This window comes from Zootoca vivipara, chromosome 8 (assembly GCF_963506605.1).
Source record: "Zootoca vivipara chromosome 8, rZooViv1.1, whole genome shotgun sequence".
Taxonomy (NCBI): domain Eukaryota; kingdom Metazoa; phylum Chordata; class Lepidosauria; order Squamata; family Lacertidae; genus Zootoca; species Zootoca vivipara.
The window spans coordinates 52,426,493-52,451,678 of record NC_083283.1 but is presented as its reverse complement, the minus strand read 5'-3'; the positions used below and the strand labels follow the sequence as shown (position 1 = coordinate 52,451,678).

General features: G+C 39.7%; 1 protein-coding gene across 2 annotated transcripts in view; it reads right to left on the bottom strand.

The window, feature by feature from the left end:
• Window positions 1-25,186, bottom strand: part of DOK6 (docking protein 6) — a 167,880-nt gene that overhangs the window by 40,391 nt on the left and 102,303 nt on the right. For both annotated transcript variants that reach the window (XM_035125322.2, XM_035125321.2), the window contains exons 4-5: window positions 18,971-19,090; window positions 10,250-10,439 (exon numbers count right to left, since the gene is read on the bottom strand). In XM_035125322.2, the coding sequence (XP_034981213.1) occupies window positions 10,250-10,439; window positions 18,971-19,090 (310 nt within the window). The remainder of the gene's footprint in view (window positions 1-10,249; window positions 10,440-18,970; window positions 19,091-25,186) is intronic.

Here is a 25,186-nt window from a genome sequence, read left to right as displayed (position 1 = left end):
GCAGTCCATTTGCCTGCATATTCACCATTGGCGTGTGAAAGAATTTTCCAAGTCCCATAATAATAATAATAATAATAATAATAATAATAATAATAATAATAATAATTTTTTATTATACCCCGCCCTCCCCAGTCAAACCGGGCTCAGGGCGGCTCACACCAATAAAATTACAATAAAACATAAAAAAGGAATTAATTAAAATACAGATTAAAATACAGTATTAAAATATAAAAATTTAAAATGCAGCCTCATTTTAAGTAGTCCATAAATCCAAGCCATGAGGGAGGAAAACACAGGGGTCAGACTAAGTCCAACCCAAAGGCCAGGCGGAACAGCTCTGTCTTGCAGGCCCTGCGGAAAGATGACAAATCCCGCAGGGCCCTGGTCTCCTGTGAAAGAGCGTTCCACCAAGTTGGTGCCAATACTGAAAAGGCCCTGGCCCTAGTAGAGGCCAATCTAGCCACCTTATGGCTCGGCATCTCCAGAATATTGTTGTTTGTGGACCTTAAGGTCTTCTGAGGGGCATACCAGGAGAGGCGGTCCCGTAGGTACGAGGGTCCCAAGCCGCATAGGGCTTTAAAGGTAAAAACCAGCACCTTAAACCTGATCCTGTACTCCACCGGGAACCAGTGCAGCTGGTAATGTCATCAAGCACCCAAAATAAAAAAGTTCCAGTTGGAATTTTCCCACTTACACTGTTGTGGGAACACAATTATACCAGTGCTATACTGCTACAATGATAGGGGGGAAAGCCAGGAGCTATACAAGGAATTTTTTTTTTAAAAAAAACACCAAACAGAAAAGAGCACTGAGGCTGTACTGGTAGGGTGAGATAGTCAATAAAGAAAAGGTTAAAGCACATAAAAGTTCACAATAAAAGCTTGCAAAGGTTAACAAGTAAAGATGAGAGTGAAGCCAACCAAAGTTGAGCAGGAAATGCAATTAATCAAAGCAGCATATCTTGACAGCAGACAAGCCCTATAGGTGAAAAAAGGTCATAGGAAAAGACCTGTAAATCAGGGATGACACAGAACAAAGATTAACAACAGGAAGAACATGGAGTAAATAAAGGACCATGAAGAGAACACACAGATCTAAGCAGTTCAGTGTCTGGTCTGCTCTAAAAGGTGTGATATAGTTATTCTCAGCTGCCTCCAATCCATTAAACTCAAGAAGTACTTGACAAGGTCCAAAAGTTCTACTGCTTCACAGGAGGGTTCTGTCCATATGTTACACATTTGAAATTTCCAAGAAAGATTAAAAACATGTATCTTGGATTCAGGAGTGAACTCACTAGCAAATATTGGTCCTGCTTTTGTGACTCGATGTGTTGCTCATAATTATTAGTTTGTGGGCTTCAGTAAATTAATTCCTCTTGCTTTGAAGTTCATCGGGCTGAAGTTGACAGAGGCAATATTCAGAGAGGTGGGGGAACCATTGGAAGTTGGTTTCACAGCTATTCAATTTGTTCAAAACTATGATTCTTAGGGTTTATGGAACTAACAATATAAACCCCTTTTTAGGTGATGAAGAGACAGGAAAAACTCAGAAATGTTCAACTGCACTTGTCTGGAGCAACCCTTCCTAGTCCTGAGTACGCCTGGTTATATATGTTGTGGGCTGATCAATTCTGTTACTCAATAGGAAGGTTCTTCTGTCTTGCTTACTCTCACCTTTCTGTTGTTAGTGTTCCAGAAAAATAGAATGCTGTTCTCAGGGATGAAATCCAATTTGTACAGTCTTTCTTTGTAAGTCCATAGTGACACTCCATAGTAACACTCCAAACACAAGCATGGCCAGAGTGTTTTTCACAAAGCTGGGCAGTGACACAAACACCTCCCATCCTGAATGAGGAATGCTCAAAGGGGAACTCCACAACAACAACCTCGGTCCTGTATACCTGAAGGAGCGTCTCCACCCTCATCATTCAGCCTGGACACTGAAATCCAGCACCGAGAGCCTTCTGGCAGTTCCCTCATTGCAAGAAGTGAGGTTACAGGGAACCAGACAGAGGGCCTTCTCGGTAGTGGCGCCCGCCTTGTGGAATGCCCTCCCAGCAGATGTCAAGGCAATAAGCAACTACTGTATTTTACTTTTAGAAGACAATTGAAGGTGGCCCTGTTTAGGGAAGTTTTTAATGTTTGATGCTGAACTGTTTTTAATATTCGGTTGGAAGCTGCCCAGAGTGGCTGGGGAATAAATAATAAATTATTATTATATTATAACCTGCTGGTACAAATGGATGAGCTGGGGCACTTTACCGGTTATTATACATAAAGCAATGTGTAAAAAGAGTTTTCCTTTTCACTGGGGTAAGACATTCCATGCCTGGTAGTTTCATCTTCACATCACTCCTCCTCTATCCATGCACTTACTGTTGTTATTTTAATAGCTATGGGCTTATTCTATAGATTTATTTTGAAGGGTGAGCTACAAAACCTAAAGTTATTCCAAGAAAGTTTTCATGAGACAGATGTTAGCCAATTTGAACTGACATTTCCCAATCTGGTTTTTAGAGGGCAGATGCTAACCTTTAAACCCCCCTTTGGATAAGCTGAAAACTTTTGCCAACTTGGCAGGTTTCTTGAATCCCTCTCAGAAATATCAACTGAAGATGGAAAAGAAACCAACTACAGTACAGTAAGGAGAGGATGTGAAGTATGTGATGTAGTATTAAGATGCGAACATGGGAGCTAATCTTTGTGTGGGTACATTTGTTTGTGTGGGTATATTTGAGAGTCCCGTGGACTGCAAGAAGATCCTTTCCATTCTGAAGGAAATCAGCCCCGAGTGCTCACTGGAAGGACAGAACCTGAAGCTGAGGCTCCAATACTTTGGCCACCTCATAAGAAGAGAAGACTCCCTGGAAAAGACCCTGATGTTGGGAAAGATGGAGGGCACAAGGAGAAGGGGACGACAGAGGACAAGATGGTTGGACAGTGTTCTCGAAGCTACGAACATGAGTTTGACCAAACTGCAAGACAGGAGTGCCTGGCGTGCTCTGGTTCATGGGGTCACGAAGAGTCAGACATGACTAAACGACTAAACAACAACATTTGTTCATGATGGATACATGTCATACTTGTGGTTAATATCGCTTTATATTTTGCACTTCTTCTAAAACAGCATTTCATATACCGCATAATGCCCCCTGCCCTCCCATAACCTGGCCAGCTCAGAAATGGCACTTGCATACTACTGATCTGTCAGGCAGCGCAGTGTGAACTTCTAAACTCAATGGCCAGCTGGTCCTCAGCCTTCACAGTTCTATCTGGAAAGGAGCCACAAGAGATATCCCTCCCCTCAGCACTGTAATTACTGAGGAGGTCACTAGACAGCCATCTTAGAAGTGGCTTCATATTCACTGGTGCTCTGGGCTATTCACTGGGCTACACAACACTACACTACAGTCTTGCTCAGGAAAGTAGTTCAGCTTAGGTCAAAACAGATCAGAGTCATGTGTCACTTCTGTGCTGACCAGCCTCCCTTCAGTCTTTCTAGCACTGTGGAGAGAGACACCCCAGGAAGCCTCTGAATTATTTCAAAGGTCTCTGGGGTTATGGAAGTGTTGAAAGATCTTTCAGCTCAGATGTGGCACACAACTCTGCAATGAGTATTGTGCTATTTGTACTATTCCCCCAATAGGAATAGTATTGACTGTGGAGGTAGATAAAGCATGCTTATAAACAAATTAAGTATTCAGAGAGCCCACCAACTTCAAAACATGAAGTTTACCTTAAAAACACAACACATTTGCAATAAAACATGAACATACACTGAGGAGGGCTTCCCCCCCCAAGAACCACCTTATTAAACTTACCTATATTACACGCTGCACTGAATAATAATATAAACACACAAACAAAAGCAGGCTGGTGAAACTAATTATCTATACAGTTTTAATGATGCATCCACCTTTTCCAGAGATGGAAGCAGTGGAGCAAACTAACATGTTGTCAGATAATTAATCCTCAAGAATTATAAAACCCAGTGCAATGGAATGAATTATACATATTATTTAGCACACCTTGCCTGGCTTTAGTACTTCTGCTTAACAAAGGCAAAATAACAGTACACACACACAAATTCAGAAGTCATAATGGTATATTCCAAAATCTGAGCTTCTTTCCTATGCTAGAGCAATAATTTATTAAGCTTATACAGTATTAGTCTTAAAATATTGTATTATTTGGACAACAAAAAAAATGTTATCCTTGTTACTGTCTTATCCTTCTCACTACAAATATGACCAATTTCATTCCTTCAAAAATGAAGATATTCTCATGTTAAGAAATAAAATACTTATGTACCTCCAATGTTACAATTTCAAATAGGAAATGAAACCATCCTAGGATGGTTAAGAACCATAGTGAGGTTTTTATTATGTTTTTAGATTTGCTATAAGCCACCCAGAATGGCTGGGGAAACCCAGCCAGATGGGTGTGGTATTATTATAATTATTATTCATACATATGATAACATAAGGCAAACAGTTCCATGTCTACCACATTGTAGGGTACCTCAAAAGTTCGACATGTAAGGAAGCAAGAAACAGGGATTTCATCTACACCAGATATCAAGCCAAAACAAGTGATGTGTTTTGCTTCTTGGTTGAATTTATTTCATTTCATTTCATAAAATTTATACACTGCTTGATTGTAAAAAACAAACAAACCCTCAAAGCAGTTTACAAAAAAAATATAAAAAAGTAGAATTATCAAGAAAAAATTACAATACAAATAGTTAAAATACCAAACAGGTTAAAATTCAGATCAACTTTCTAAGCATCACCTTCCTAAGCATCTAGGCAAGCTTGTTTAAACAATAATGTTTTTAGCAGGCATTGAAAAGAATAGAGTGAAGGTGCCTGCTTGATATCATTCGGCAGGGACTTCCAAAGTGCCGCAACAGTAAACGATCAGGTTCTTACAAATGCAGAACGTTTATCATGTGGCACCTGTAGCAGTGCCAATTCCAAAGTGGTTGAGTGGGAACATGCAAGGTAATGTGATCTCATAGTCCCAAGTTAAGATACTAATAGTAACACATTGAACTTGAATTTATGCACAGAACAAAGCTCATATGACTCCATTTCCACACAGAAAGGGAAATGACACTGAGCATTAGTTTTATAATGGCCTCAGACCAAAACAGCAAGTTTAAAAGGGCCTAGACTGACACCACCCATTCATGCCAGACAGTGAATCCACTAAGCCAAAGTAACACATTTTCCCTGAGCTTTGGCATGTTCCTGTATCCTTTGGTAGTTATTTGGTCCTACCTCCTGGCTTGTCCTTTCATCCTCACTCTCCTGCCCAGGCATAATTCCTTGGCTTCAGCTCAATTATCACAAGTTGCAATCTGTTTGTGACCTGGTTGTAACCTGTGGCCCTATAGACCCAAGCATGGCCATATGTGAGGGCAGAATTTAGCTTAACTTGAACACTAAATTTTCTCTGTAGGAGGAAATGTGGTGAATATATAACACAGCAAGTTTAAAAGTGAACATATTGCAGTAAATGTTTATGGTACTGAAATGACATCTTTAGTTCTTGGTCTACCTTGGGGGGAAAAGTTGTGATTATTCCCCCCCCCCTTTACTTATATTTTTCATCTGCTCCAGTTTCTTTTTTGCTGGATTATATATACTCCGTTCCACTCCTTTTTCTTTACAAAGCAAAAGAAACCAATTTATCTATTTATATTTATTTTTAACATTTCTAACCTTCATCAGAACATGATAACAGAGAGGAATACAACCACTCATCTAGATATATCATTAGTCTTCCATGGATGTGCTGCCTAGGGTAAATGGAAATAGCAATCGTTTAAAAACGTCCCTATATATTATGCCAACTGTGCTATCAGATACCAGCAGCTGTCTGACTTTCAAGAGTGGCAATCTCAAGATACTGACTGCACACGGCAGAAGATGGATGCCCACGGAGAGTCTCTCAATCCTTTTATGTCATGCATAAACTTATCATTCAACCTGCCCATGGCCCTAATCCCCAAAGCAGCTGATCACAGCAGGCCCTAACAGTCTTACGACCCTGGTTTTGCAGTCTAGGCCTTCAAGTCCCTGAGGGACAGTTAAGGATATCAGCCATCACTGTCTGCTCATTCATCTAGTTTTTCCACCTAGCAGATGCCAATTATATGGGGTATTCTGCAGGGGACAGAGGGAGAGAAATACTAGGACTGATGTTAACTGAAGAACTATGCACAACTTTTCCCATATTGAGTGTGTGTGTGTGTGTCTATATCATCTATCTATCTAGCTATCTAGCTATAACATTACACATTTACCACCACCTGAAAGCAGTAGCAGTACCTCTAAACCAAGCTCTGAACTACTGAAATGAAATAATAACAAGTTTGCCTGTCATGAAATGGAACAGAAAATGTTTGGGCATGCTTGTCATCAAAACAAGGTGTGTCAACATGACTGCAAATGTTGAACCAAAGCTCCATATTCAAGAGTTTACCTGACAAACATTCATAGCAACAATTGATACAGTGTTGTTAAATAAGACTTTGACATTTTACTTCTTTCCATTTACTGTTGCTTAAAAACCATACAGTTAAATTATTGCAAGTTTACCAATCCAACTCCCAGCTCCAAAGCTTAATCCCCCCTACATTTCTCTCTACAGTATTCCAATTTATTTTACATTGCAAGCAAAGAGTATGAGCAAACATTGTTTTCTATACCAAGGTGATTCAAGTAAATGACCTAAGCCAATATGGCAACGAATGATAATAAACAATCTCAATCGGATCTAGGAAACATTTGTTTTTTAATATAGCAAAGAGACCTTGAATGTAAAGCAAATTACACTCAACAAACCTCCAAATAAAGATGTTTCAGTCTTTCTCTCCAAAGCCTAATGCTGAGCAAGACATTATTTCATTATTTCAACCCTCATTTATACTGGATGCCAACGACCATCAGTTTCACAAAACCTACTACATTTATATACATATAAGGAGGTCCCTTCTTACGACTAAAAAGCCCCCATGCTCACATATGTGTCCTCTGCCTCTTTTTACACATTGATTCTGGAGCTTAAGAAGGATTGTGCATTGCTCCTAAATGTTATCCCTAGAGCTAATGTCACATTTTGCTTAAATGGTAAATCAGAAGGGTTACTCTAATCTTTGCTTATCTGTCTGCACTACTTAAAACTATTACGTTATACAATTTACCATAGTTGGCAATCCACAGAAAGAAACTTACAACAGCCACACACAAAATAAAATAAAATAAACAGGGCCAAGCTAAATCTGACACTAGAGTTTTCATCTTTTGGTAGATTCCTTTTATCAACACCATGGACAGCTATAAGACTGAAAGCTCCTCACCAGCATCTGGTTACATACTCTGCATCGACGTATACAAATGCCCACAGTTTATGTGGCAATGCCACATGAAGCTGCTGCTAGTTTATAGAACGATACAATTGTAGAGATGGAAGGTACAATGCAGGAATCTCAAAAAGTCATCTCCGTTCCTTTTTATAGGTCTGTTCTGAGCATGACACATATTAGATATTGCTAGAGATAGGTGATAAATTCAATTCTTATTTATTTATGTATTTTATTTATTTATTTATTACTTCTATATGCCACCTTTTACTCAATGGAGCTCAAAGTTGTGTACATGGTTCTCCTTACCCCAATTAACCCTCAGCATAGCCTAGTGTGGTAGGTTAGTCTGAGAGAGAGTGACTGCCCCAAGGTCACCAATGAGTTCTGTTGACACCAGGAATGTTTGAAACTACCATGTGATAAATTCCGGAACAAAGCAATAAATTTCTGAACGAGCAATTCCTGAACAAAAGTGACAAATTGGAAAGATAAAAATCTATGACAAATTGTTGTAAGATTTTTAATATTATTATTATTATTATTATTATTTTGAAAAATTAAGTAGGTCTTCCTCAACTTGAGCATGATAACCCTTACTTATGCTACTGGTTGCTCTAATATTTTTGGCTCATGTTAACAGTCCAGTTTCCCAGATTCTATCAATCACAAAAGTTTTAGCTGAATCTTATGAGCTAAAGCACACTGACTTCAGGCACACCAATTGTGATACGAAAAAGTTCATAGGTTTTTATCATCCTTCCCTTCCCTTCTTGGTAATGAAAACATTAGACACACTCGGAGGGAAGACCAAATAACAGAACTGATTCCTGCTCTTGAGCAGTTACGGTCTGAAAAAGCTCTTTTTAGACATTTAAAAGGTGGACTGAGGAGTCTGACCCTGACCTAAGCATGTTAATTATAATGTCTGTAGAGGGCCTACGTATGCAGATGCAAAAGGGTTTGCAGCTCCTTTGCAAAGAATACTCCACAGCTAGATACATGGGTTCTCTACAGGCATTCCAATTAATGTATCTGCCACCAACATGCTGCATTCCTCAAAAGTTTATTACAAATGTTTTAAATGCCTGAAAAGGGTTTTTACCATTTGGCATCACACCTTCTAGGTTCAAAACAAGCATGCGGCTCTTCTCTCTTCACCTAAGTATGGATAACTGACACACATTTGCTGCATTGTCAGCGTAGATAATGTGTGCTCAAAACCACAACTACAACTTAAGCATGCTTATTCGTCAACCTGAAATGTCTTATGCTTCATCCCATTTTATTATGGTAAGTACACTACCCTTTGCTAAGTTGGAAAGCACACAGACTAATGGAGTTTTCTGTCTTTGCTGTATTTATGTGTCAGAACTCCCAGAGGGTAGCTGTGCTGCAGCAAAACCAACAAGCAGTCCTATTGCAACTTTATAATAAATTTATTATGGCAACCTCCTTCCCCACACATTGCAACTACAAAGCACTCTTTTCACATTCCACTCAGTGATGAAGCCACCATTGCCTCATATTCTGCAGCCCTTTTTCGCACCCCTACTTTCACTCCCATTCCCATGCCTCCTACTTTCTCTTTTTTTTTGCACCTTCCCCCGCATGGTGGCGCTGTGGTCTAAACCACTGAGCCTTGGGCTTGCCGATCAAAAGGTCGGTGGTTCAAATCCCCGCGATGGGGTGAGCTCCCGTTGCTTAGTCCCAGCTCCTGCCAACGTAGCAGTTCAAAAGCACCACAAAAAGTGCAAGTAGATTAATAGGTACCATTCCGGCGGGAAGGTAAAAGGCGTTTCTGTGCGCTGCTCTGGTGTCGGTGTTCTGTTGCGCCAGAAGCGGCTTAGTCATGCTGGCCACATGACCCAGAAATACTGTCTGTGGACAAACACCAGCTCCCTTGGCCTGTAAAGTGAGATGAGTGCCGCAACCCCAGAGTCGTTTGCAGGGTCCCTTTACCTTTACCCACATTTTCACCTTCATTCCCCTTTTCCTTCTTCCTTTTCTCAGCTCTCCCTTGGATACAGACACCTCCCATGTCCATGTCCCCTCCTCTCTCTTCCTCTGCAGTCCCCCTTTGCACACATACCCCATGATTATATATGCTATTGTATCTTTAAGACGAACAGAATCTTAATGGCAAGTTCAGGCTGTTCAGTTAGAGGTGGTGAAGTTCAGCTGACGGATGTTGTAAATATATGGGCATTTGCTTCCTAATGAAATATGTGTTCTAAATAGAAACGCTGAATCTGGAGCTTCATGGTGGATATAGCACATGGTACAAGGAGTGAGATACATTCTGCGAGGGTACTATGGACTTTTCAGGGCTCTGGACCCCTTATTTCTCTCACAAGAGGCAGTGAGGAAAAGAAGAGGGGGAAGTTTGAGAACAATGAAAAGGAAAGGTCAATGAAAGGGGGGGAGTAGCTGTTTTAAACAATTACAGATGTTTGAGTAAAGGGTGGGTGGGCTTCCATGCCATGGCCACTGCAGTTGCGCAACCTGCCTTCAGTTTGATTCTCTTCCCCCTCCCTGATTTCATGCAAATCCAGGATTGTGAAGAGGCACCACAAATCCTCCAGTAGGGTCTACACTGTGACACTCTTCCATTTTACTAGATGCAAGACATGGATTAAATTCTGCTTCATCAACTGCATGAAGTCTGGTGCTCGGTTGTCAGGTATGTATACTTGATGTGAAAAGTCAAAGAAAGTTTGGATTAGAACTTCTTTCATTTTTTTAAAAAAATAATCATATTCCAGACAGAAGAATAACTTCTCTTAAAAAGTGCCCACTGATGCTTCATGCCCCATCATGGCAATAATAAAACATTCTTCAATATGAGTCAATCTACTTACTTTCCATAATTGTCTCTTACCTTCCAGATTCAAAAGTGAACCATGTTGAGTCCCGCCCATATCTTCTCAGAGAACTGAGAGGCCACATCACCAGCTTCACCTTAGCATTGTGTATATCCCAGAGATAGATGTTTTCATGAGTAATCTGCATTGTACATTCTCCATAGATATCTAAATTTGGTGTAGGCATTAGGTAAACATTGAAGCGCTCTGAAAAGGAGTGGAAAATCATGGTGAAAATAGTGAGCTAGCTTGCATTATGATGATAATTCCCTTTCAGTCTAGTGACAAGCATGTAAATAATAAACCCATTTAAATACATCAATGCAACTCTCTCAGAAGACAGCTCATAGTACATCTGGAAGCACAGCTGAGACCTCTTTATCATTAGTAACAGATGCTCAATGGCATAATGTAACAGTTAAACACTGTCTGTTGTCAGTGACCTTCATAAAATGATATCATTAGCTTCTTCTTATTGCATTAATAATTTCAATTAGCAAGCTATTTTGAAAGAGCTTCTTTACCATGATGGACCTTTTTTTATTCCAAAGGGAGAAAAAACCAAACAAAGCATCAACGTATTTCATTAGAAAATCTGAAAACATGTAAGATGAAACTGCACAATGGAACTAATTTTTCTTTTTGGTTAGGTACCTGTATGCCTTCAATTAGATACCAATAGAAGCTTTGGAAGAAAGTGGTTAATCAAGAATACTATGTAGAGTTAAACCCTCCCCTATGCTGTTGTCACAACCCAAATTGTCTCCTTACTTGTACTCCTTATTGGCTATTCTATCCCCTCACCACTACCGAAACCTTGATCTACAGGTTTTCCACATCACATCTAATTAACCTTCACAGGTGGGGTCTGGAAGGTCACATTCTTTCTACTGTGATTTTATCACTTCCCTCCCAATACTTCCACTTTGGGAGATATTGTGACATCACATAACTCAGATGCACTGTCTGGGCCAGCTCCTTTTTCAGATGTAACAGTAGGTGATGTTTATCAGGTATTCTTGATAAATTCAGAAGCCATGTTTATCAGGTATTCTTGAATTTTCAGTTGACATATTACTTACTCTATGCAAATGTGGACCAGCATATGCCCAAGAATATGTGAATATAGAGATTTTGGCAGTGGATATGCAAAGGCCTAGGGCTGAGAGGAGAGGGGAAGCAAAAATAAAAAATAAAATAAAAATCAGAAAAAGCATTTCCCTATTTTTTCCCCAAAGCTTCCTCATCCTCCCTGAAATTGGAAATTTTTGGATTAGCTCATATTTTCTTTTAGAATAATACATTTTAGGGCAATGTGTTGATGTATTCGACCTCCCCCCCCCCCCAAAAAAAAAATTCAAAAAACTGAGCTAGAAGACTTTTATGTAAGACTACATACTGTATACACCAAGAACAAACAAGTACTGAGTTATACACTAATACTACAGCTATCAAATGCAGCAGCAATATATATTGCTGCTTCTAGTGAGCACTGTCATTGCCACAACTGAAGGGAGGAGGATTCAGTCCCTTTTTAGGCTGTGGGCTTCCTCTTGCTGCCTAGATCTAGGCCTCAAAAGGCTGAGAGTGGGAGAAAGAACCCAGCAGCAGAATTTTGTTGCCATCCAATTCACAATTTTGGAAATCTGTTCAACCCAAGATTCGAAGGCAGAAATGTAAAAGATAATAGCACTGCTACTGTATTTGACTGGATTAAAAAACAAGCATCAGCTCACTTAGGGCTTGAAAAGCTTGCTGCTCTTGGGTGATGTGGTATTAATGCTTCAGAATGCAGAGGCATATTTTGCTCAGGATGTAGGGTTTAAACAAGTGGCTTCATTGCTGGAAGACCCACGTGGATTCTGTTTCTCAATCTTGGTTACAGGCTTGGTCTAGTAGTGCTGTGATCCAGCTTCACAGCAACTCTGCATAGCTGCCCAGCAATCACCACTGTAATTTTCTTCCAGATGGACTCTTCCACCAACAACTTGACAACACTTGTGTCTTTAGATGTACCTCTGTTACTGATTTCAGCTCATTTAATACTAGTCTTTTCTATGATCCTGGGACATATATTGCCTCTGGCTGTCAAATGCAAACCACTAAGCATTAGCTTGTGTCTTGATCTCTGGATACTGAAGTCATATATGACCTAGCATTTAACAGGATTATCCTAAAAATGTGAGGTTTTAAAAACTTAAAACTCAATGTAGGATCTAATCTTGTACAGCAAAACCAGGGCTAAGGATTACAAAGGAGTTGCAATTCACTGCAAATCACTCCAAAATGATATGCAATTTTTGAGAGGTGATAGAAAAACAAGCCTGAAATAAACCAGAGAAAAACTAAGAAATGTTTTTTTTTTAGAAATTTATGTGGCCAAAGAATTCTTATGTATATGTCAAAGACTAAAGCTCCCATATGGCTATAAGTAAATTTGTTAGTCTCAATATTATTTTCTGTCTCAGTCCATTTAATTTTTGTCCCAGTGATACCTCCTAAGCTGATTCACTCAATGTCACGGCTATCCATCCTCTCCTCTGAGGCTATATTTCTCATTAATCACACTAATGGGTGTCAGTCTTGCAACAAGTACTTTAAAACTAAATCCCAAGTATGAAAAGGCTATGTCTCCACTGCAGAATACTCTGATTTTATATGGGATTTCTGATTTTCGCAGTTTTCAGCACATTTGTTTACTGATTCTTCATCTTCCATCTGTAACCAGATTTACAGTGTTGAGTGGGCGGCACTCCACTAAGGACCACCACTGTTGAATGGCTTGGGGGGGCAGATTGGTATGGTGGTCTTGCAGCCTCATAGGTGCCACCTTCTGAATGTTGAGCAGAGGGGGTGGTTGGCACCTGTCAATCAATCCACATATGGTTTCCCTTTATGGGAATATGTTTCTGCCTCCCTTCAGTTTGGGTGAAGGAGTTGCTCTGAGACGGTTTGGCGCTTAGCAGCAAGCATGAGATTTTCTGCCTGCTAGCACAGGTTATACCAGCTTGCACTTCTGTTTGTTTTGGCACAAGTCTTCCTTGTTATATTTCAATAAATATAACCTTTAACCAATCCGTGTATCAAGTCTTCATTCTGGGTGTGGGGCAAAAAATACAGTCAAAACCTAAAAGTTCAACAGAAAGGAGGAAAACCCATAGCTTCCTTTAATTATTTGAGCATGTTATTGGAAAAGGGCATTCAGGGAACATGATATACTCAAAATGGCAAGAGACATTTGTCTGCTCTGCATTGGAGGTCAGTGTCTAAGGTGAGGTGTCATGGATTAAGAAGAAATGTTCATGATTAAATTGAACATCAGCTGCAAGGCAAAGAAACAGAAGCAACAGCGATTACTCAGGACTTGAGACAAAAAGTTATGCATTGGTACACTACAAGAATAGAACCAAGTGACTAAAAAGTTAACAGAAAATAATCATCCATAAATGATGCAAGGCACTGAAAAGATTATACAGAATATTGTTCCATTCCCTGGGTTTTTCAGCAAAGCTAATGGACATATATACACAAAACATTATTGGATCTTGCTAACAAATGTGTTTCCAGTTGTAGAAAGGGAGTGACACAAATTTAGAACAAAGTTGTTCGAGGCAGAATTTGTTTAGAAAAATGAAATCACCCTGATACAGACAGAGGGAGAGGGAGACAGCTAAATAGATCCTCTGTTTGGTTTGGACTATTTAGCAATTGCTTTGGAGTAGAATGTTCTCTATAAACCAATTCAGATATATAATCACTAAGTTAAAACAAATACTGGCTTCCTGGGCAGAACCCATGAAGATAAACAGGCCAAATATGACTGATCAGAGATACAGCCTAAACAATAAATAAATAAAGTACATCTGACAGCTCATGGGTGGAAAATAACAACTCCATCTCAAACCATTCTTGGAAGGACCATTCTGAATATTACTGGTGTTTCACCTCTGATACCTGTCATGCTGGAACATTATACTACTTGCAAGGCAAGTTAAATAATGGCTGGTTAGCAGATCTATGCTAACCAGTGTGCTATGGTCCATGGCGTGCTATGGTTCATGGGGTCACGAAGAGTCGGAAACGACTAAACGACTAAACAACAGCAGATCTAGTCAGATGTAGTGAAACTGAAGCTCAATCCTAGTAAGACAGAAACCTGTGGGTTAGTCATTCCTAAGTTTGGATAATTAGCAGGATGCCTGTTCTTGACAGCACTGCAGCTTCGGACTACTCTTAGAGCCATCACTATTACTGGAGCAGAAGTGTCCCCAGTTGCTAAGAGTGATTTCTTACAGCTTTGGCTGGTACACCAGCTATGCTCATTCCTGGACAGGGATAGTTTGGCCACAATGGTGCATGACTTGGTATCTGCTAGTTTGGGACTATTGCAGTTCTCTCTATGTGGGACTACCCTTTAGGTTGGTTTAGAAATTGCAGCTAATTGCAAGTTACTCTAAGGACCATTTGTCCCTTACTGAGATTATCTAGAGAAGCCCTGATTGTCCCAGTGTTTAGTTTCTGCACAAACTAAGGCCTTTAGTGCAATGGCAGCAGTACTGTACTTTAGAACACTGTTCCTATTTAAATCACAGATACACCTACAATTTTGATATTTCATCCCATGCTGAAAATACCTTCTTTTTTTGCCAAGCTTTTTCAGACAATTAACTTGATTCTGTGTTGGTCATTTGTTCTATATTTTATAATTTTATGATGTCTATTGCACATCGTCGTGACATCTTTTAACATGGCAGTTTAGAAATATTTTTATAAATAAAAAACAAAAATAGTGTATCTCAAATATGCTTTTAAATGTATAAACATGGATCTGTTCTGTAGGTACTGTAGCCCAGTTCAGATAACCACCTAAACCATGGCATAGGCCATAATGAATGAACAATGCAAAGCCTAAATGAAGCACTTTGATTATGCAGAAAACTTGGCAATCATCATTTAAATAACAAAAGAAAAACACAAACTCATTCTTTAAATCCTGTACCCATGTATACCACTTCACCTCAATAAAGCAAAACAACTGTAAACCAAAAGCATTTCAGATTCTAATCATATCATTTTGCATAAATCATCCCAGATGGAAAGCTGGATACAAAGCACAGCTAACCATCCATTAGCTGCTGCATTACAGATCTTTGATGTGCAAATAGAATGAGAAGGCAGATGAACAGAAGTGGAAGAAAACAAACACAATCTCGGGGGGGGGGGGCACAGTACTGTTGGTAGAGATACAGAAGGAAATGTTGTGGCTATGATCTTAGAGTGAGGCCAAAATATTTGTGTAAGAACAATGAAAGTCATAATTCAAGGTTTAGCTTTGGTCCCGGCTTTATATTATTTGCCACTGCTTCCCAAGTTGCCCTCATCACACTTCAACTGCTCCATTAGTTTCATTTTCCAACAACTGTGAAGGTTTGTGCCGCATGAACACCTGTCTAAATTAAATTAATTAAACAGAGTGGCTGTTGCTGTTGTTATTTATCAGATTTCTTTCCTGCCCTTCACCATAAGGCAACAATATAAAAATGCAATATTAATACCAGTTAAAACAATTTACAGCCAGAATATTTACAACCCTAAAAAATACAGGGTGGAATTCAATGTTAAGAACTATCTCTTCTTTATGGGTTTCACAACAACAAAGGACATGTAATTCATTGGGAATTTCTGTACAAGCTACCATCCATTTAAATAGGACTTGTACAGGTGAATACATTGAAGTTGATTCACCCAAATTTATATTCCTATTATAGAGATGCTATTTCTCCCCATAGCTAATGAATTTATTAATGAACAGTTTACATCATGTCCTCTTGCTACATACAAGCACAATGTCTGATTTGCTTTCTAGAGTTAGGGTGACAGATTTAGCTCTGTTAATTTAAATGTAAATTTCTGCGCTGGGGGATATTTATCAAAATTGCAATGTCTGAGGGAATGTACCTAATGATTCATCACAGAATATTACTGAAACATCAATTTCACTCACTCCTTACATTTTAAATGATGCCACTAATCATACCTCTTTGGTTCCTTATGGGTGTGCCTTGCACAGAGACCTTGTGTCTACTGGCCTAATCATGTTTGTTTCGTCCCATTTATTTACCACAGGACAATAAGCATGCTAATTGTGTTCATTTCTATTAGTAGTCAACTGTCAATGTAGTAAAATGGTGCACTGAAGCATCAATCCTGGCTTTCAGTTCAGTTCAGACCACTTATGTGACCAGCAGCTCCATCAGTGCTTGCCTGCTACTGTGATAGTCATAGCTCACGGACAACCCTTCTGGGACACACTTACTTTCCATAGTTTGCAAAGAACAGAGTTGAGGCCCAGTACTTCAGTTCCAGCGACTACACCTCAAACATTATTGTGAAAATTCTGCTAGCACTTCTGAAATACATGGTATCTCCTGCACATTAATCCAGGAAGGGTTTTCTTTTCAACACTATATAATGACTGTCCTCTATTTTGGTGGTATCTTTTCAGAATATGCCTCCCTATGAGAGACGGTGGTCCCTGCCTGCTTGACAGAAACAGTGGTAAGACCACTCCTTAAGAAGCCTTCCCCAGATTTGGAAAATCTAAGTGATTACCAGCTAGTTGCCAATGCTCCCTTCTTGGGTAAGGTTCTTGAGTGGGTAGTCATGGACAAGACCCAGGCACTCTTGAATGTAACTGATTTTCTAGATCCTTTTCAATGAGGCGCAGTTTTGGCACAGAAACTGCTTTGGCTAACCTGTATGATGATTTCTGCCAGGAGTGAGACTGGGGAAACATGCCCCTTTTAATTCCTCTTGACCTCCCAGCAGCTTTTGATACCATTGACCATGGTATCCTGGATGACTTTCTGAGTTGGGGGTTGACTACACTCCCTCTGAAAGAGTGGGTACATCACTTGGAAGTACTCCTGGATCCTTTGCTGTTCCACTTGAGGCTCACATAGCCTCTCTGGTGCCTTCTATGAACTTCAGCTGGTGTCCCAGCTGCACTCCTATATGGACAGGGATAGCCTAACTTCTTTGGCTCTAATATTTTTTTTATATTTTTCCCATGTCTTAAACAACGCGTTCCTCACTATGTGACCGGTAAAGTTATTATGCACTCTATATTTATCATAGTTTAAATAGGCATGCCAGCCATACCATAAGTCATGCCCTTCCAAGTCTAATAGTTCAGTATCTTGGAGTAAAAACCATTCTCTTAGCCAAGAAAAGCATGCTGCTTCATAATATAGTTTTAGGTCGGGGAGTCCAAAGCCTCCCCGGTCCCTGGTATCTATTAAAATTTTATGCTTAATTCTTGGTCTCTTACCGGCCCATAGAAATTTAGACAGTTCTTTTTGCCATTCATCAATACACGTGGTCTTATTTATAACTGGGATTGTATAAGAACATAGCTAATTCATGCTGGAGATGTGGGGGAAATAATGGTGACCTATACCATATGTGGTGGTTATGCAGAAAGGTTAAAAACTTTTGGGGTCAAGTTTATGATGAGTTAAAAAAACTATTAAAAACCCTTTATAAAACTAAAACTAAAAAACCCTTTATAAAAAGCCAGAAATCTTTCTACTGAGTATTATTAACAAAGCTATTCCAAAAAACCTAAAAGAGATTTTTCTCTATGGAACGGCCACAGCACGTACCCTGATAGCTAAAAAATGGAAAGAAACAGAACCCCCAACAACAACTGAGTGGCAAAGTAAGCTTCAGGAATATGTTGAAATGGCCCAACTAACAGACAGTTTGAGAGGAGAATCTGAACAAAAATTTCAAGAAAAATGGATAAGATATAAAGTATATATTAAAAAATATAGCAGGAATCGGCTAGTCACACCAGCATTTGAATAATCTTGAGTACGGTCCTAAACAAGTTAAATTCCGATGGAGATATAGTTAAGCAAGAGTATATGGGAAAAGGTAAAGATATTGTGGACTGAGTTGAAACATGCTCACAAAAATGATTGGATCATACCTTCGGGTTTGATAGGAAGTCACAGAAGGGTTATATGTATTGTATAAGAAGGGAAATTAAAGGATGTTGTACTTTAAAATTTGATAGTATTATTTTATATGGGTTTTTATTCATATGATTGTGTTTAGTTTAAAAATTTATTTGGTATTGATTTCTTTTCGATTTGTCAAATAAGCTCAAGTAATATGATGTAAAGTGATGTAAACGGAAACAATTTTTTATATTTTCTTTATGTACTTTATTTTTGAAATGATATAATAAAAACTTTTTGCAAGTTAAAAAAAGGGGGGGGGATAGCTTAACTTCTGTTGTCTATGCATTATATGTGGGGCTGCTGCTGAAGATGATTTGTGTTTGTGGGAGGGGAGGTTATTGGTTTGTTTTCATCTTTTTCATTATGCATTTTATTTTCTCATGTTGTATTTTCATGTTGTGAACTCCCCTGTGATCCTTGGATGAAGGGCGGCATACAAATTTAAATAATGCTAATAATCTTCTTAATTTTTTTTTAGCTAATGATATCCCACATCACCTTTTTTTGTCAGTCATAAATACTACAAATCCTATACTGCAGTGCAACGAATAGGCACACAATTTACTGGGTTTTTTAAAATTATTATTTGGGCTTTGAACATCATACCAAGGTCTTGTCAGAGATAAAAGAACCAAGCCGAGTTACCACAAATGAATTACTACAAGTTGAGGCAATAATGTTTAGAGGAGACCAGATGGCCTAAACACCTACCATTTTGTTCTCTCTGTACTCCAGCAGCAAGTAGATCAGGCTCACCAAGACTTATATCATTAAGCCTGGTTCCTAAACATTCTATACAAAGATGTTTGCACCATTCTTCTGCCTCAAGCTCTGAAAGAAAAAGAACAACAAATAAACTACCAGGAGTTACCACGAAGCGTCTGCAGTATTTGATTTAATTTAAAAGAAGGTACATAATGACAGCAAGCATTTGATTTACGGGGTAGTAATTGAACAACTTCCAGCTTAAAGAAAGTAAACAAACAAACACACACACTAATCTTGATTCATGATTGCTTTTGTTAAAAATATCAAATGCATTTTAAATGGATTAATAGTGAGTGGAAATTAATTGCAGCCTGCTCACTGTACTGGAAACTTGATCACTTGGGACATTAAGGCACATCATTTTTTGGTCTGTGAAGATGAATTCACATTATCCATTTTTGTTAGCCCAGATGACTTTTGCAGTGGAAGTATGGAGCCTTCACAGGATATTATTAATTGCCACCGTGACATGTACAATCTGTTTGCTGCATGGGTGACATAACAGGTAATGGGAGAAGAAGAGAGGAGGATAGTACTAAACTCTAAGGTTTGATGGTTTCTTTTGATGAGAAACATGAAGGGTTTCCTTAATGCTGAAAATCCCAAAAAATCCCATGTAAGGGAAGCCAGTGTTAAGTTAAGTTGGCGTTGTATGCTAGGTCACAGTTCTGCTTTGTGCCCTTATAAGCCCTTGCCCTCCATGGCCAGCTGCCACCATGCCCACTGGCTCCCTGCAGCCAGCCAGGCAGGTTCAGGACAGGCTGGGCAGCATCCCTAAGTGATTTCCAGGGTCTCTCTCTCCTCTCCATGCGCCCTCCGTATTAAATGGGGTGCTCCCCACTTTACATGATTTCACTTATGCACGTGGGAGCCTGGAAGTAGGGAGGTGCCTACATAGCTCTCTATCTCTATCATATCTATCTCTATCAAATCATACTTCCTTTGTTATATTATAGTATTAATAAACGGATGTGCTTTTTGCCACTAGTCATCCAAAGCCTCTTGCTCAGACTATGAATATGTATATGTGATTGCAAGAGCTGCCATTTCGCCCATAACCAACTTGCTGACCTGCTTACAACTGATTTTCCTCTTTTTTTATTTTAAAACCATGGTGCTTATGTCCAATCAATATAGCATATAGATGCAATAATCCTCTGGTCCTGATTATTAAAGTAAATTGCTTGGTTTTGACCTTGTCTTCAACTGTTTCCTGATAAACAATTACATTAAGTACTCTTTACTATTTATTTACTGTTTAAAAGCAAAAGCCTCCACCCTCAAAACGGGATACTGCCGGGACGGGGAACCCGTGGCCCTCCCTATGATGTCAGATTCCAACTTTCATAATCCATGGTCATTGGACATGTTGGCTGGGACTGATGTGAGTTCAACAACATCTGGAGGGCCAAAGGTTGTCTGTCCATCCTTGTTCTAGAGGTATATGAGAAAGGCTGCCACATGCTCTCACATACTGAGTTGGTAGGGGTAGATCATTCTGGACCTTGACCAGTCTCTGAACCTGGTGAACCCCTTCAAGGCTTCCAAAAGAATATAGAATCTTTTATAGTTATATAAAGTCTCTCTGACTACATATTTCATATATGCTTTGTATTGCTAAAAAAAATGTTGTTGTACCTGATGTTTTGCAATAGGGCAATAGAGAAATACTTTTATAAATAGGGGGGAAATTGTGCGTCCTGAAGTCTAGCAAAAGGAGCTGAGACCGATTACAATAATTGCTTCTAGGTGACAGAAGTTAATCAAATGTGGCTTGGCTTGGATCTAAATTTTGAAAACTACCCCCCCCCCCATTCACAATAAATTCGTAACCTTTGCAAGCACCAAACAACCATTCCTTTCTTCATGCGGACAGAATTTTGAGCAGAAGCTTTTGTCTCTTGAGAGGATGTCCAGACAGCTGTTGTTATCTGACCTGATTAAGACATTTCTGATGGGGATAAAGAATACATCCTCATCTGGGAAAACAAGCTATCAGTGAGTATCTTCTCATCCCGTGGAATGCCAAAATCTACTAATCTCTTTTGACAGGAAGGACTGGATCAAGATTTAAAGTACACAAGTATGAACTAGACAGAGAAACGGATGGTATCAAAAATAATCAACATATGGCATATCTATAAAACAAGGCAGGATCAATGAAAGAAAAAAAAAGGGGGGGGGGGTTCCAGCCTATTCAGTAAGATCAACCCCAGGCAGCCCGCATTTCAGTTTCTGTTCTGTTGTGTCCCAGACCCAGACTGGATACAGACTGCAGTAGAGGCCTCAGTTCATTGTCTTCAACCACTCTGAAACTAAACTTACAGACAGAAATATCAGGTGCTGGCCAAGAACCCAAGCAGGATCAGTTAAACAGAAGCAACTGATCCCAAAGTTGTTTTGCAATTATCTCTCTCAGACAATCTATTTGGCCTGGCCACTTAATTCCATCAAGCAAAGGCAGGAAGAATTAAAGCTGCTATTTTGGATGAGGCTTGAGAGTAGCTGATTCAACTTTTGAAACGTTAATGTAATTTGTGATGCACTAGCTACCACATTTTGTGTTTTTAAGGTATGTTTAATCTAGCTAATTCATGGCAAAAGGACATCGCCACCCTATAGCGAAATTTGCCTTGTGAATTTCCCCATTACATAAGGCAAGTAAGTGGGATTGTGTTTCTTGGGTGGAGGTGGAGAGTTGTCAACAATGCAGGGGGCAAACGAAGGCGTTGTGACAATCGGGGTAGCAAACTGCTATGTACAGCGCATGTGCGGTGTCGCACACATGCGCTGTACACAACGCCACCGCACATGTGCTGTACATAGCGGTTTGGCGCCGGCACCGCTCAAGCACCGTATGGATGGTGCTGGGATCCTCTGCTCATGGCTGTAGCTGCAAATGTAGGATCCTCCATTCGCGACGCCACTGTAACAATGGACAGCTATTTTATATTATTGTTTATTTAACAAAATGTATATATGGCTTGACTGTAAATAGACCCGCTAAGAAGCTTACAAAAATAAAACAAACTTTGTTTAATGGGAATTCTCTATCTATAAATATTCATTATCAGTGTTGATGTGTGATTCCCATCCAGGGGCAAAGAAAGGGGGCTGCCGTCCAGCCCGGGTGTCATCCCGGAGGGGGTGACAAAAGGGCCTACTGCAATACCCTGGGTGTCGGAGCAGCTAGCTACACTCCTGTTCCCATCTGGGGCATTTCTTCGCCAATTGCTCTCCTTAAGAAAGGCATGTGATTTGCTCTCCTAAGAAGACTATAAGATAATAAGATATGGTACCCTGAAAAGATAAGACTTTGTGTTGAAACTTCAGTATATCAGTGGAAGGGGCTGCTTGTTTATTCTTTGCTACTGCAATATTATCCAGGACCATTAGTCATTTATATTGGACTTGGAGGCAGGCTGCTTGTCTTTTGCTTTGCCTGTTGCTATAAAATCAAAGTCGCCAGCTCAGCAAGCTTTTTTGTTTTTAAAAGATGTAACAGATGCCACTGGAGTTTGACGTAGTTCAGATTACTGTATCCTTCATAGATAAGAAGCTTTGTTGCCTGGATTAAACTGCAGTAAGCAAGGGAGAAAATTGTTTCTCTTTAGATTTAGAACAATGAAATTACAGCCAACAGTTCTAAGTTACAACTGGAGGGAGGAGCATTTTAAATAATTTAGCCGGTGGTATGAAACAACTTCGCTTTATTATTATTTTGCACTGATAGCTGTGTCTGTGAATAATATTGGTTAATTCTGAATAATATCTAAACAATAATGTAGAAGATATTAAAAATGTTGATTAGCACAATACAAATACATTCATTCTTATGAAAAGGTCTAAAACTTCATTAGGTAAACAGAATATGTGTTTTTGTGCTTTTCATAATTGCAAAAATTGATTCAATTTTCCATTCATCCATGTATATATTGATACAGGAAGATTTGCTTCTGGATTTTCTTTCATTATTGAAGAAGCACTAAATTTGCCATAAAATTTCAATTCTATTGTAGCAAAGGTTATGTGTTCTTTCCTCCTATTTACTGAACAGATGATAACATTTTTGTTTCCTTTTTTCATAATTGATAGCTTCATAAAATGTTATGAATAAGGTACTGGGATAATTATTTTCTCACAAAGAGCCTAATCCCCTCTTTAGGGGCCATCTCCTCCCTTGCCAGCCTGCCAGCTCCTTATGATCAGGAGCTTTGTTTGACTTCTTCCAAGTTCTGATATGCTTAGAGTGCTGCACAAATGAGCTTCTATGGGGGGAAAACCCAGCTTTTTATAGCCTGTTTTTGTATCTACTGTGGCTGCTTTTATATCGTTGATCTGTATTTTTTATATATATTCTGGATTATGGCATCGTGATTGTAGTAAGCCATTCTGATTAATGTGAATGCATTAGAAGACCAGGATTGAAATCTCTAAGCGATAATCAACCATCTATTACAATCACCGATTCCGTCGTTGAAAGAATTTGATCATTTACTGTGGCAGTGCCTACACGTTAGTGAAATCAAGCAGGTGCCTTTACTGTACTCTTTTCAGCACCTGCTTTAAACATTACTGTTTAGACAAGCCAACCCAGATGCTCCGAAAGCTGATACAATTTAAATCTGTTATAGTGCTTTGAACTTTGGTGTGACTTAAAGTAGGGTTGCATTTTCCCCCCTTGATTTTACTGTTTTGTAATTTGTAAACCACTTTTAGGTTTTTTTTGTTTTTGTTTTTTACAATCAAGAGGTGTATAGATCCTATGAGATAAATAAATAAAACACTCTGTGGACAAAATAGTCCTAATCATAAATGCATCATCTTCTGAAACAACTTATTTACTGTAGTATTTATATTGCACTCAATTAGCCAAATATGTGGCTTTCAAAGTGGGCCATAAACTGCAGTCAACTCAAACATGTAGAGTTGTGTTGCTGTGTGAAGATCCCAGATAAAAAGAGTGGCCCAGCAAAGAATTAAGAGCAGGAGCCAGACTTTGGGGCAGCACCAATGCCACAATACCCAGTATCCCCCAATTCTCCCACCTGGGATTTTACAGGCATTCTCATTTCATAGATCATAGAATTGTAGCGTTGGAAGGGACCATTAGGGTCATCTAGTCCTGAAATGCAGGAGTGGGGCGTGAACTCACAACCCTGAGATTAAGAGTCTCATGCTCTACTGGCTGGGCTATCCCTTCAGTCAGTCTACTGACTGAACTACTCCTTTCATAGGGCCTGGTGAGCTGGGGTGCAATGTCAGATCCTTTAAGAGCATTGTCAGCTCCGCTATTGGTTTCTCTCACACACTACAGTGGTACCTTGGTTTAAGAACAGCTTAGTTTATGAACAACTTGGATTAAGAACGCTGCAAACCCAGAAGTAGATGTTTTGGTTTGTGAACTTTGCCTTGGAATAAGAACATGTTTCGCTTCTTGTTGTGTGTGTTCCATTGGTAAATTGAGTCCCCCGCTGCTATGAGAAAGCACGCCTTGGTTTAAGAACGCTTTGGTTTAAGAATGGACTTCCGGGACCAGATTTCCCAGCCCTCCCTTGGTTTTAAAGTCTTCCTCAGTCTAAGGCATTAAGTGGCCACTGTTTTTCAGAGCTGGAAAGGAATTTTCCTCTCAGCAACCATTGGCCATCGATAGAGAGGTTTTTGCCTTTTCTTGGTGGATAGCGCATGACTGTTAGGCACTACGCACATAGATTTTGCCACGTCTTGTGTGGAAATAGCAATGGGTAGGATATAAACATGGGGGAGACCCACACAAGGGGTCTTGAGAAGGTGCACCAGTTCCCGGTCCTAGTGGGCTGGGCCTGGCACCACCCATCTCAGGTTACCAGTGAGACTCCAGCCCCACGGCATGCACCCAACTGGATCCTTCTACACTGGTCAACTCCCAGGACAGTCCCCAGCAGGTGTGCTGGGATGGTGTATTGGGCTTGAGATCGGAAGTAAAGGTAAAGGTAAAGGGACCCCTGACCATTAGGTCCAGTCATGACCGACTCTGGGGTTGCGCGCTCATCTCACATTATTGGCCGAGGGAGCCGGCGTATAGCTTCCAGGTCATGTGGCCAGCATGACAAAGCCGCTTCTGGCAAACCAGAGCAGCACACGGAAACGCCGTTTACCTTCCCGCTGTAGCAGTTCCTA